Source organism: Peromyscus leucopus, chromosome X (assembly GCF_004664715.2).
Source record: "Peromyscus leucopus breed LL Stock chromosome X, UCI_PerLeu_2.1, whole genome shotgun sequence".
NCBI lineage: Eukaryota > Metazoa > Chordata > Mammalia > Rodentia > Cricetidae > Peromyscus > Peromyscus leucopus.
Window position 1 is genome coordinate 2,732,104 of NC_051083.1, and position 13,896 is coordinate 2,745,999.

Below are 13,896 nucleotides of genomic sequence, written 5' to 3' on the forward strand. Positions count from 1 at the left end.
TATTGGTCCTTTATTATCTGTATCTTAGTGCATTTGAAAGAAAAGAACCTGAGGCCAAATGGTATCTTAGGGATAGATGGTCAAAATTCAACTGGCCAAGAAATATAATTGAAAGCAGAATTATTAAAAATGTTCTCTAAACTGTCTTCAAGCAATGTTTACTCTTCTCTAGTTATGAAGTATATACAAGTACTAAGTCATCTGTGGACACACCTTGCCCCTTACCTACAGGCAGGGCTTGTCTGGTACCCACTGCTGTGAAAAACATACCATCTTATCTACGTGCTGATTGAAATGCCTTCAGAAACCTAAGACACTGAGCTGTAGCAGTTGGTGTGTGGTTATCCCAGTGAGGCTGCTCACTCTCCCTGGCTCAAGGCCTTGACCCAGAGCGGCACCTATTACTACATCACCTATGACTGCTGTGTTCTTAAGGCATCAAAGGGGTGTGTGTGTGTGTGTGTGTGTGTGTGTGTGTGTGTGTGTGTGTGTAGGACAATATGCTAGGTTTGGTGGTGTAAATCCGTCACCTCTTGTCAACACACCTTGTGTGTTCCAAGGGGCAGAGTGGGAGCTGTGTTTCTGAGAGGACTAGAAAGGCTTCCTAAGACTGGCGGCTTCTCTCAGGATGCAGAGTTTGAAAACCCTGGGTGAACACTTGAGAAATCACGGGGCCAAGAAGCCATAGGGGAACTAAGCGCAGACTCTCTCGTCCATGAGTCAAGCCCTAAGGGTACAGCTTTATGCAGAGTGTCGTCTTTGTCGCTCAGTGCCTCACTGACGCCGGTTACGTGTTCACGTTGCACCCTCGGCAGCGCAGAAACTGTGACACAGCAGCGCAGGGGTGAAGTGCTCCAGCGCTGTAACGTGAACACGGCCCATCGTCCCACCAGCCCTGGGGTGTGTGACAGTGAGCGGAATGTGTACAGGTCGGGGGCCCGGGGGTGGCGCTTCCCTCCTTTACCTGGTCCTTTAGTTCCGACAGTTGGCCAGAAAGATTGGTGACCAGCTTCATGGTGGACTCCAGCTTCTCCTGCAGGTTCCTCAGCTCGTTCTGCTCCCCTTCAGAATCACTGCTGACCAGGGACATGGCTCTCATCCTGGGGAACCAATCGAGGTTTCTTTCCTAGGATCCACATTGGAAAAAAAGTGGGAGTTACTTCGAAAAGTAGAAACAAGGAGAGTCATCTTTTCAAGGCATCCTTCCCACGGACCTTCTCTCATGCTGCCAGCTCTGCCTGTGGTAGACAGAACTAATAACAGTTGGGGTATGGGGGCCAGAGGTTGATGTCAGGAGTCTTCCTTGTTTGCTCCACCCCCTTTCTTTGAGACAGGCCTCATGTAGTATTTACTGGCCCGAAAGTCACTGGGTAGACCAGGCTGGCCTTGAACTCACAGAGATCTGGTTTCCTCTGATTCACAAATGCTGAGATTATTATAATGAGAAAAAAATGTCTCACTGCATGTGAGCTCACCAACTTGGCTAGACTCTCTGGCCAGCCAGCCCTAGGGATTCCCCACGTCTCTGGGATTATGGGTATGTGCCACCTTGTCTGGGGATCCAAACCCAGGTCCTCACGCTTGTGTGGCAAGCGCTTTACTGGTTGAGCAACTCCCTAGCCTGGAAAAGCTGTAATGAACACAACGGAACTCTTAATTCTTACAAGAGGAAATTGCTGTAAAATTAAATATTAGCAGAAAGTAGGCTTCCAATGTCAAGTCCTAACCACAGCAATGGACACCGCCACTATGGCTTCTGTCTTTGTTACTGTGGCTCCTGATGTTGTCACCATAGTCCATGTCTCTACAAATTATATGGCTGACAAGCTTGGTTTCAGATTGGGGCAAAACACGCCTAACAAACTTGAGTAATTTAAGTTACATGCACTCGGGTACTGACTAATTCACATTGCTGCATAAGCCTATACTAGAATGTTTCATTTTGCCCAACTGAAATCCCACCCCACCCCTTGAAGCCACCATCTAGTTTCTGTCTGTCTCTGAGCCTTTGACTGCTCTAGGTACCTCACATTGTGCTCCGTGAGAATTACACTGGAAAATCAAAACCATCTTCAATCCCTCTAAAAGTGAAACAAATGTTAAGTTCTCACCTGTTCTGGCATTGGAATGGACAGATGTGTGAATCTGTTTGGGGAAAGGGACTGTTAACAGACTGAGGATGAGGAATGGGCTCCTCAATCCATTTCCAGGTTGTTAGCTTATGGAAGGAAGGTGTCTCTGCGCCCCTTCCAGCTGGATGCTGCTCACTGTACAAGGCAGGGCCATCGGCCCCACCCAACCCTATCCTTTTGATGTTACAGCTTGTGCATGTGAATGGTCTTTCTCACCTCTGGTTAGCAAAGAGGGACTTTTCCTTCGCTCACCCCACTTCCTTCTGCCCATGATGCCTTTCTCCTGAATAGCACGCCTCATACTCAGGTTCTGATCAGAGGGGCAGGAATGAAGGGCGAGATCCAGGGGAACTGACTCATTTCGGATCTAGCCAGTGTCATTCTCCCCTGGACCACTTTGATCTTATCAGTGTACACTGCATACACTTTTCAAAACACCCCTGCCACGGAAGAACAATGTACTGTTGTTGCTTTGATCTACTACTGGCTCTCAGCATTTTTCTGGGAGTCAGTCTTTTCCAATACTGATTATTTTTGTCTTTAAACCATATGGTCTCTGCTCTAACTACCCTTGCCCACGTCCCCAGACAGCTATAGACATTATGCAAAAGAAAAAGATGCAGCTGTATGCCAATAAAATGTTATTTCCAAATGTTGGTGGCTCACTGGGTTTGGACTTTGGACTTGTGTTGGCCAACCTCTGTTGTACACAATAGAGGGTGTTAGTACGCTTCCAATAAAGAACTCAATCCTCTGTGAGACTCACATCTAGACACGACACATCAACGGAGACCATTCAAGTGTCTTCCTCTAAGGTGATCTTGCAGGAGGAGTCATGCAAGGACCAGGGGTAGACTAAAGAAGGCAAACACATGCTAGCACACCTTTTATTTTGGGGACGGGGGACGGGGGTGGGGTGGGGGCTGAAACTCACAGTGTGGCTAAGGTGACCCTGAACTCATGATCCTCCTGCCTCTACCTCCTGACTGTTAGAAGAATACATATGTACCGCCATGTCCAGGTGGCTCTGGGCAAGCATTCTACCAACTGAGCTACACCCCCTGCTCAGTCACACCCCAAGACACCAGAGGAATCCAGGAACTCACTACTCTGTAAGGTGAGGGCTGGCAACAGCTCTAAAGTGACTAGACCACCGGAGACAGCCAATGTTTGTGGGAGGATGGAGTGATCCTTCATGGACTCTACTCACATGAGCTTCAATTATTCTTTTCTGCTGAGAGAGAAAAATGGCAGTGTCTACCCTGCCATACCCCATGATAAACATTCATGCCACCCTATATTTATTTTAATCAATTTCTCAACAGGTAAAAGATCAAGCCCATAAAACACACCATTTCAAAGCCACTAGCATGAAAATCAGGAGTTTCTCTGCCAGTAATCAGTCTTCCACAGAAGAGCTTCAGTGGCCTGCCATTGATGAGATTCTATACCTGTGTCCATCATTTAGACACAGAGCTCCGTGTTCCTACCAAGGACGCAGCTCACAATCAAGGGCTGCAGTGCTGAGGGAGAAGCGAAGCCCATGTTGCAGAAGACAGCAGCATGGGGCTGCTGGGTAGTGAACTTTCTCTCACCAGTGCCAACCAGCCTGTGAAGGGACACAGGGAGCCCACAGAAGTCCCGCTTAGCCCAAGGCCCCAGATAACCAGCCTCACTACCTTACATGTTTGCAGAATGATCCCAGAGAAGGAGAACAAAGATCTCAAATCCTGCTGTCATTTTCAAGCTCTGAAGAATGATGCACGGATACACCGTCAGCTGGGCTGGGGGGTGGGAGGTTTACAGATCTCACCACCACATATGTGAGCAACTCAAGTTCTGACTTGGGTGTAGGAGACAGGATTAAATCCCATTTGTCAAATAAGATGTTAAGAATTAACTTGTATTTACAAATTGCGTGTCATTGTAACTGAGTATATGGGTGGGCACCTTATAGTTATTGGAGCTCAAGTATGTAAAAGCATTCAAAGTATTTTAAAAGTCTAACAAATTCAACATAGACTGTAGGAGCCCTTATTTCACAAGCTTGGCACTGACGGTGGTTCAGTGGCCACACAGATATGGACACTGCATCTGGATCATGGGACCTCTTTAAAAGTAGACATATTTGCTTTGGACACCTAAGTAGGGAGCAGGGCTTTCACTGCCAGGTTCCTGTAATGAAAATGAAGAGAGGAGATGTCTAGGCAAGAAAGAGCAGGCTGTGCTGAGCCAAATGAGCAGCAGAGAGAAATATTGAGAACAGAACCTTCTGTGGAACAATATTTGTACACTGTAAATATGTATTATTCTCATTACTTAATAAAAAGATGACTGGCCTATAGCTGGACAGGAAGAGTTGGGTGGGAAAGCCAGACTAGGAAGACGCTGGGAAGAAGAAGGGTGGAATCCAAGAGTCACAAGCCACACAGGGAGGAAACAACATAGGAAGTTCACAGATGCGGTAAATGAGCTTTGGGGCAGTACATAGATTAATAGAAATGGGTTAATTTTAAGTTGTAAGAGCTGGCTGGAGATAAGCCTAAGCTATTGGCCAAGCATTTATAATTATTATAATAAGTCTCTGTGTGGTTATTTGGGGAGCAGTTGATGGGGACAGAAAAGTCTGCCACAGGACCAGCTGGTGAGAATGCTCTGCACAGGAGGTCTAAAGGAGTCCAGTCAGACTCTGAAGGGAGCATGCATGAAGATGTCCTCACTAGAACAGGGCACAGGTGTAATGGATCGTAAGTGTGGCTGGAGAAGGAGATGAGGGCAGACAGGCAAGGTAGCTTGGACTGTAGCGGTCCAGTGGCACAAGGGGAGGTCTGGAATAGGAAGAGTGTGGAGCAGGAAATGAAGGAAAAGAAAGGGAAGGAGATGTGAGAGAAGAGACTCCATCTTATCAGATGGGGGGCATGCACAGTGAGTTGTCACAGGCTCATCTGTGATTAACTTATTACTGCTGAGCAAATAGATGCTCCAAGGCCAAACTGGTAGTGAGCTCATCTAAGGCCACACTCTCAAATCCCCCATCTGGTCATCTGCTTAGCAAGCCTTCTATAAAAACAGAAGACAAATTTCCAAAGAGTCCATGTAAATGAGGTGTTCAAAAGACTCCGGAAGATCTATGCACAGGTGTGCACACAGCTTTGGATTTAGGGAACAGTAACACCTGACTGGACAATGACAGATTACAATGAGATTGTGCTACAGCAAACTCCCACGTTCCTCCCAGTTCCAGCTGTGACTGCAGGAAGGTCTCTGAACACATGCAAAATGCACACTTTTTCCACCTAAGAATCCTTGACTGAACTTTTACTCCCTCCCCACCTCCTTTTTTTCCTGCTCCATACATGGAACACCTGTGACCCTGGGACATGAAGGCCCTACTCAAGAGTCCATAAAGCCACCCACCCACAGAGACAATGCATCTTTAAACCACAGTAAACTGAAAGAGTGCTGTGGAACACTCTTTCAAACTTAGGTGGCACGAGAGGCCATGCATCTGCTGTGGGCTACTATGGGTCAGGTGTTCTGACCCTGGAATAACATTCACTCTCCATTTCTTTAGGAGGTCTTCCAAACAAGAGCAGGGAAAAGCATGAAAAGTTTTCTGGGATAGACCTCTTCACTGTAAATTCTCCTTTGGTGCTTCCTTAAATTTGTAATATGAAACTTGAGGAGGAACCCCACTAAAATTCTAACTCACACAAGACAAGCTCAGTGGAACAGAATCCGAGTTCCACGGTGGGCAGACCTTGTTCTGTTCTGCACTGAAATGGACAGATCCTCAAATGTGAGATCTTTGGTATCCCCAGTATTTTAATTAATCACCTGGCTGTTAGGCCAAATCTCCAATTACGCAGTAGTTAAAATTAATTAGCAATTCTAGCCAAACTCTTTCTCAATTTCCAGGTGGTTTTGCATGTGGCTCAGCAGGGCAAGCTCCTGCTGGGGTAGAGTTTCTCACCAGGAGGGTTCTGATCTACATGAAGAATCATATCCTGAAAAGAAAATGTTCAGGATATTCCAATCACAGTGAAGGTGCTGTGTGTGTGTGTGTGTGTGTGTGTGTGTGGGTGGGTGTGGGTGTGTGGGCGGGGGAGTAAGTGGGTGGTGATGATGGCGAATTTGAATCCTGAGACTTTTTATGTCATTACTAGCTTGTCATCCACAACTCCTGTCACTCACAACTCTCCAGCCAGTGTGTGAAGGTCTATACATCCCTGTTTGCAGATTCTCGACCCGAAGTCTACTCAGGATCTAAAACATGCCATTGTCTTGCTTTTGCTTGCATTTCTGGGAAAGCCATTTTGGCCAAGACACTCAGTTTATAAATAAATTTGAATTTTGGGGAATGTATGTAGTTGGGGTGGGGGTAGCACACAGCATCTGCCACTCTGGGTCTGATCTATCCCTCTCTGCTCTCCTCACTCGGCTTGCTGCTGGCATCTCGCATGCCAAAGCTATGAGGCACCGTCTGCCCTGGTCCTCCCACAATCCAGTCAGGCAGTTCCCATCATTGCAAATACTTCCTCCGTCAGAGAACACAGACTAACTGAAGCCACAGCCGGAAGCGGGCTGACCACAAGTGCTCAGGCTCTGCTTAGTTCTTTTCTAGGTAAAGTTGGAAAAGTCCCTGCAAGAAGAAATACTGAAGTTTTAGACACGGGGGTGGCACTGACCGGCCACTTCAACACGTCCTTGACTGGAAAGAGGGAGAGAGTGTGTGTGTGTGTATGGGGGTGGGGAGCAGAGCCAGGGAGAGGAAGGGCAGAGTCGGGAGTGCAGGAGGATGGACTGTGTGTTGCAGATGCTAACTGTTCTGAGAAGCAGGTGTTTTCTTTCCAGGTTCAAGTGAAGATGCTGTTCTGAGAAAGACTCCAGAGAATCCATCACCTCCTCAGAGGGAGCCTGCTCAGGTAGAGAATTCTGTTTACTGACTAAACAAGGGAAGGTTACTTCCCAAACTCTTCGTTCTTTTATAGAAAGATTACAACATGATGGGGGGCGGGGGGAGGCGGGGGATGAAGGGTCAGCACATGGGTCATGGAAGAGAGGACAAGTTCTAGAAAATGGAACTGTTGCTTTACTCCCAAGTAACCCGTCTGGGAAGATTCTAGATGCAAAGGCTATCTCTTCAACCCAGATGGCAGCTGCATCTCTATGTATTTTACCACACAAGAGGAATGACATGATTAAAAGAAGGTATGGGGGGCCAGGATGGAGTTCAGTCTTCACCCCCTCAGGCTGCTTAGAGGAGGAGGGAGACTGAGGGAATGATTTTGCCAAAGCAGACATGTAGGGTGCCCAGCAGACCTGGGATCAGTTGCCCCTTTGGTGAGCAAGGCTGGGTCGTTTATACTGAAGAAGAAAGTAACTACTCTTTAGAGTGCATTTTCTCTTAATGCTTGGTGACTTTGGAATTTATATATTAAAAACCCCTAAAAGGTACACTCCAACTTGGTGCTGGTAACATTAGTGGACGCTACAGGCTCAGAAGGGAGAGGCCGATGAGGCACGGAGGTTTTTAGGACGGTGAAGTAGTTTGTTTGACTCTGTGATTACAAACCACACATTTGTCTAAACACACTGGCTGTGTAACACCAAGAGTGCTCCTGATGCAAACCGTGACTTTCACAACAGTGTCTAGTATTTGTATGTCAGCTGCCACATGTGTGCCTCAGGAGCACACACTGGTAACTGGGCTAACTGGAGAGAAGGAAGGAAGGAAGGGAATGAAGGAAAGAGAAAGAGAGGAGGTGAGAAGTGATACATGGGAAAATGCACTTCCTGCTCCATTTCTCTGTAAACCTAAGATTGCTCAAAAAATAAATAAATAAATAAAGTTTGTTAACTGAAAAACAAAATTGACCTTCTACCTGGAATTTCAATTGCTACCCCAAATAAGCTACCAATAAGAATTGAGTCAACCCAAACCACACTGACATTGCTCTTTCATAGTTTCTAAACACTTCTACCACAGGTCTGTAACTGTAGGAAGAACAATGGACTGGATCAGAACGTAGGCAGAGATACAGATGACTTTCTCCACGCACACAGCACAGAGTGAGCTAGCTCATTTAACTCATGGTTTTCTCTCTCTCTCTCTCTCTCTCTCTCTCTCTCTCTCTCTCTCTCTCTCTCTCTCTCTCTCCCTTTCTTTTTTTAAAAACAGATCACCAGCTACTGTACTTGGTGACTACAAGGAAAAAGTGGCTGTGAATGTGTCCCCTAAACTATCCAGTATTGTGCAAAATCATTATAAATCAATAATGCCATTTACCCAAGGTCACGAAGCTCCCTTGGAGGCCAAAGCTGTAACCTAGATAACAACTTGACTCCCACCTAAATTACTTCCTTTCTTTGGGATAAGGTTTCAGAGACCCTGTTTTCTCTTTTATCAGGAGGGCTGTCCCAGCTGCTCACCAGGTGAGGTGTCAGTCTGTCTGCTTCTGAGCTCAGAGTGACATTGCCAAGACAGGCACGTTATATAATCCTCAGCTGGGCTGTGGTGACCTATTACCCTTCCTAGACTCAGTCAAGAGTTGTTCTTGGATGATACAGCACAACAAAGACCAGCTCGTGCCAGCAGAGAGAACCGCACCCATTTCTGATGAAATCCCTACCGACAGCCAGCTGCACAATCACCCTTTCAAGTCAATCTGGGGCCACAGGTGAAGGGCTCCCTGGGCACCCAGGGGACTGGGAGAAGGCAGAGTTCACCACTGGGAGTGACACTCCTGAGCACCCAGGGCTGCCACGTTGAGCAAACCAGAGGTCAGAGCGGAGAGGGAGGGGGGCCAGCTGCCTGTGCCAGGCAAGGCAGGGCTGGCCCTTTTGAGACTTAATAAGAAACGATCTGGCAAAAATTCCCCTTTTCCTGAATCCAGCATCCCAGCTGGCTTCTGAAATGCTACTCAGGCAGCTTCCCCTGCATTTTCCACTAGCTGAGAACTGACTAGAACATTCCTATAGTTGTATATAGAGATCATGGCAATTTTCACATTCTTTCAAGGGTCTATGAGTTTTCAGTTTTGACATAGTTAGCTGAATCCAGTGTTTTCTTGTTTGTTTTATGCCTACAGTGATAACTAACTTCCTAAAATCCTTTGCTTTGTTTCAGGGGAAAGCACTTCTATTTGCATTTGAACAGACACACAGTTGGGTGTGGTGGTGCATGCCTTTAATCTTGGCACTTGGAAGGCAGAGGCAGGCAGGTCTCTGTGAGTTCAAGGACAGCTTGGTCTACATAGTGAGTTCTGGGCCAGCTGGGGCTACATAGTGAGACCCTGTCTCAACACACACACACACACACACACACACACACACACACACACACACACACACACACACCCAGCTAATAGAACAATGGTGTTCTTTCGGAGCTCTTTCAACTGGGTTTACAGAACAGAAAACTAAAGACTTAAGCTCTGTCTAGGGTCACTGCTTTGTTGATACTTTGAGGGCAGGCGAGGAACGTGCTACCATTATTACTGCCCACAGAGTTCTCAAGGAAGCTGGTGTGTTCTTACTGACCCAAAAGTGGTTTGCAAGGATAGTGCCCCCTCTGAAGAATGCCAGAGCTCACCTATCCGATGCCTATTCCCAACCTCCAGAGTCACAAGCTTGATCATACAGGTTGTCTCTGACAGCGCTTTATAAGTTACATTATGGAGTTTCAGAGGTAACAAGTACACAAGACACCACCCCACCCCACCCCGCCCACCGCCATTTTTTTCTTCTTTATGGAACAGACACTAGCGGGAAGGTCCGTGAAGGTGACAACTCAAGAGTCCCATCCACCTGTATATCCATCTCTGCACATGTCCTTCCACCTTCCCCATGAGCATCTCTGCAGGCATTCCAGGAAGCGTCACTGTACAAAGACAGGTCTTAAAGGTCTGTCAGTGTATGCACTAGAGAAAGACAATCCACTTCGCAGCATTTTTCAGGTGGAGCTTTATACCTCTTTATAGACTTTTTTGTTTTTGTTTTTTAAATGGCTACACACCCATGGTAGCAACGACACTACTGCCTGGTTCTAGCAGCCAAAGTCAGTACTATAATCCTCAAGAATGAGTTACAAAGGCAGCTAGGATGAGCGACAGCCTTGTGGACTGTTTGCTGGAGGAGCGAGCAGGAGGGTGGCTGAGTCCATTTTTGGGAGTTCATTAGCTCTGTCTTGTTGGGTGATTATGTGTGTATGAATACCGATTGTAGGCATATAAGCATGCACTCTCCTGGGTGGTGAAACACTCTCTCCACAGCTCTATCGAACGTTTTGCTGGCACAACCCTCCCACTCTGCAGCCTGGAAGCCCAGAGTCTCAGTCAGGTGGTCCCCACTCCCCAGGCTCCCCTGCAGCATTCCATATCCTTTAGGGCAGAGGATGGTTCCTGCTCCCTTTTCTGTCAGAAACCATCGAGCGCACACAGACTATGGAAAATCCAGGGCATCGCTGGAGCTGCCTACAGAACTGCAGGCCGGACGCCACGTGCTTCCCAACACACAGAAAGGTGTCCATAAAATGCACAGGAGGGAGGCGGTGGCCCCACCCCCTCGACCCCAGAGGACAGAACACGTTAGGAAGTTAGGTGGGGGAACTTAAGCTCAGCAAGGGCTTTGTGAAGTTGCCACCAACAGGAACCCCAGCTCAGGCGCAGAGGGTGGGGTGAGAGCCTAGCTGGCTGGCTGGGAGGCCCACTCAGTGGTGCTGACACACAGTTTCCAGCCACGGGGGAGTCGGTGCCAAATCCCTCTCCACTTCTCTCTCACCCTGATATTCTTGAACATGGCCATGGTGTCAGCTAACCCCGGGAGGCGTTCTGGGAATCGTATTTAGAGGGCGGCACAAGCTGTCTCCTCACTGACGGCATCTAAAGGGCTTCCAACCAACGCTTATGGCCTCCCAGGTTAGGCACCAACCTGTTGCTATGGCACTGGGGATCCCGAAACATTGATACTGCTGCCCCAGGAATTTATCAAGGCACTCTCTTCCTCCGAGCATCCTCCCTTGATTTCCAGAATCAAAGTCCAAACCTGTTACTGTATGCCTGAATGGAGCAATGCGGTTTCAATGCCACCTTACCAATGCCAGGACAAAGCAGAGCTGGGGAAAACGCAGGCACCACAGGTCAGGGTGAAGCTGGCTGCAAGCTCCTCAGGCTCTGCTCCCTCTCCATGGCTAGCAGGGGCTCCACTATTAAGGCACTCTAATTCTGATTTCCCTAAGGGAGTCTTTCCTGGATGGCTGTGACATTTTATTACACATATCCTTATGCTGGGCAGCCCTTCCTCCAGACATCCAGAGCCTTGATCTTACCTAGCTAGGATCCACAAAAGGCCTCCATGCCAGCCCTTGGACTCCCCTTGGCAGAAAGTTACTGTCCTGTACTGAAGAGTGCCCGTCGGCCGATTATAGAGCATCCCACTCTCTCAGGTCAAGCAGAGTGCAAGCCTCGGGCCACTTCTGCTTTCCAAGCCAAGGGAGTGACTGACACTCACTTCCCATTCTCATCTTTTAACCTTGCTAGCAGTTGCCTTCTGACTGTTTACTTCCTGTGTCTTCTTATCAGCTACAGACAAACAAGCAGGGGCCCGGCTCTCCTCACGCGTTATCTCACCGCGGTCCCTCAGAGACCTTTCATGCCGCATACTTTGCTAATACAATTTATTTGCTTGCAACATTCAAGGAGCAGACCTTTTCAGGGGGAAAAGAAAGAAAGAAAGAAAAACAAAAAAACAAACAAACAAACAAAAAAAACAAAACCCAGATCCTCACCCTGCTTTTTGGATACAAATTGCATTAGGCTTTTAAGGGAAGCATTTTCCAAGAACGCAAAGCTACCAGCCCCTCCCCTGCCGGGCAGAAGCACTCCATTACCTGAGAGGGGATTACCAGAGAAGAGTCCACAGCTGTGAGAAAGAGTCAGCGTGGGGCTTAAGGGATGTCAGATGAGACATTCTCCTGTTTAATTGTCACTGAGTGAAGCTCCTGGGCGTGAGTCACCTGGGTGTGGAAGCTGTCTGCCTGGTGGGTCCGAGGGTTTTGTCTTTACACTCCACTCTCTCTCTCCCACCAGATTTGGCCACCAAGGAATATTCTTCCATGTCAAGTGGAAGCGAGGGTAGAGGTGTTGAGCATAGATTCCCAGTGAATTTTTCACAGGAGCTGTATGCTCTCTGCCCAACCTCTTGTCATCTCCGCACTCTCTGGCACTTCAGGTGGTCACCTGGGAGCCGTGCTGGCTGTCCACAGCTTGGAGACTTAAACCCCATCTAACCACAAAGCTCTAGGCCTGCTGATTTATGCACTAGCCAGCCAGCATTACCTAGGAGATCCTCTTTCAGGCTCTCTTCCCTATCCCCCATGGGGCTGTTTCTGCCTCTTTTAAAAATGATTAATTCCATGTGTTAGGGAGATGAGGAAGCCCCGGTGACAAAGGCTGTCGGCTCCTGACCCCCAGGGCCGTGTGCAGGTGCACGCACAATCCTACCTGCAAGTGTCCCTGGACGTGTGGCCTGGGGCAACCGGAGGCTGAACTGTGGCTCAGCATCTCTGGTCCAGTCGTTGGGACCCTGCAGAGGCTGGTTTACCTGTACAAGCTTTAGGTTCCCAGGTGTGAACCGTTTACATCTTGCTGGGCAAAGGATGAACAAGATGGGGGATACAGAGTGTGCGTCTCACACAAGTTGATTAGTGATAACCTAGGACAGGCAATGGCTAGCCAGTCAGCCCTGCCTTTGCCAGGGCAGAGCATCCCTTCCAGCAGCATCAGTGTGCTCCAGCCATTCAAGACACCTGGCGAAACACATCCTCCTCAGCCACTTCCGGGTCCTGGACCATGCCATCTATCACGGAGGAGAGAAGCACTCAGAACATCCCAGGATACTCTACCCAGTCACCCCACTTGTACTTAGTTCACTCAGAAACACTTCTGGAAAAAAAAAAAAAAAAAAGCCAAGACTACGAGGCGGAATTTCAAGACACATAAGTGAAATCTATGTTTAGCTAGCAAAACAAATCCATTTATTTTTAAAAAGCACTCTTCCTTTTAATGTTTCTTGTGCTTCTAACATTCAAGAAGAATTCAGGCTTCTTTCTTGAATACAGTAGAAAAATGGGCTACTGCGTCTTTCTGGGAATCATGTATTTTATCTCTTACCTGTAATGCTCCCATTTATGTAGTGTTTAAATCCTCCTGGGCAGATAGTTCAGAGTGGATTCCTATCCAATGTCACCGCCTTTCAACTTAACATCTACAGACAAGCACGGATCCTCGGTTCAATAGGCCCAGAACAAAGCCACTGATGTAAAAATTACACAAAAGGGCAGGTAGCATGTGTATGACTGTGGAAATGCATACGCAGACCAAGATTAATCAAACTCCTTAGGCCATCACCATGACTGGAGTTCCTGGGAGAAAAGGCAACCTTATTTATTTATTTTATTTTATTTATTTTTCATCTGAGCAGCCAGGGGCTATGTGAGGTCACTCTGCAGTCACAGCTTGCCTGGGAACGGAGGTGATGGAGGCGACATCATTTCTATATATTAAGCTGCATCTGCATCATAGGGGGCCGGGGACAGAAGAAAGTAAGTTTCTCCAGCCCCTGGAGTCACAGCACCGCCTTCCCACAGGGGCTGTAACCAAGGGTCAGGTCTACTGGTGAACCAAGAGTGATCCCAGGACTCAATCCCAGAATCCGTGGACTGTTCTCTGAATCCACAGAAGCCCCACCGACACTGGAGAAGGGA

General features: G+C 47.8%; 1 protein-coding gene across 13 annotated transcripts in view; it reads right to left on the reverse strand.

The window, feature by feature from the left end:
- Itpr1 (inositol 1,4,5-trisphosphate receptor type 1) overlaps positions 1-13,896 on the reverse strand; it is a 343,325-nt gene that overhangs the window by 6,933 nt on the left and 322,496 nt on the right. For all 13 annotated transcript variants that reach the window (XM_028867566.2, XM_028867579.2, XM_028867576.2 and 10 more), the window contains one exon: positions 965-1,126. In XM_028867566.2, the coding sequence (XP_028723399.1) occupies positions 965-1,126 (162 nt within the window). The remainder of the gene's footprint in view (positions 1-964; positions 1,127-13,896) is intronic.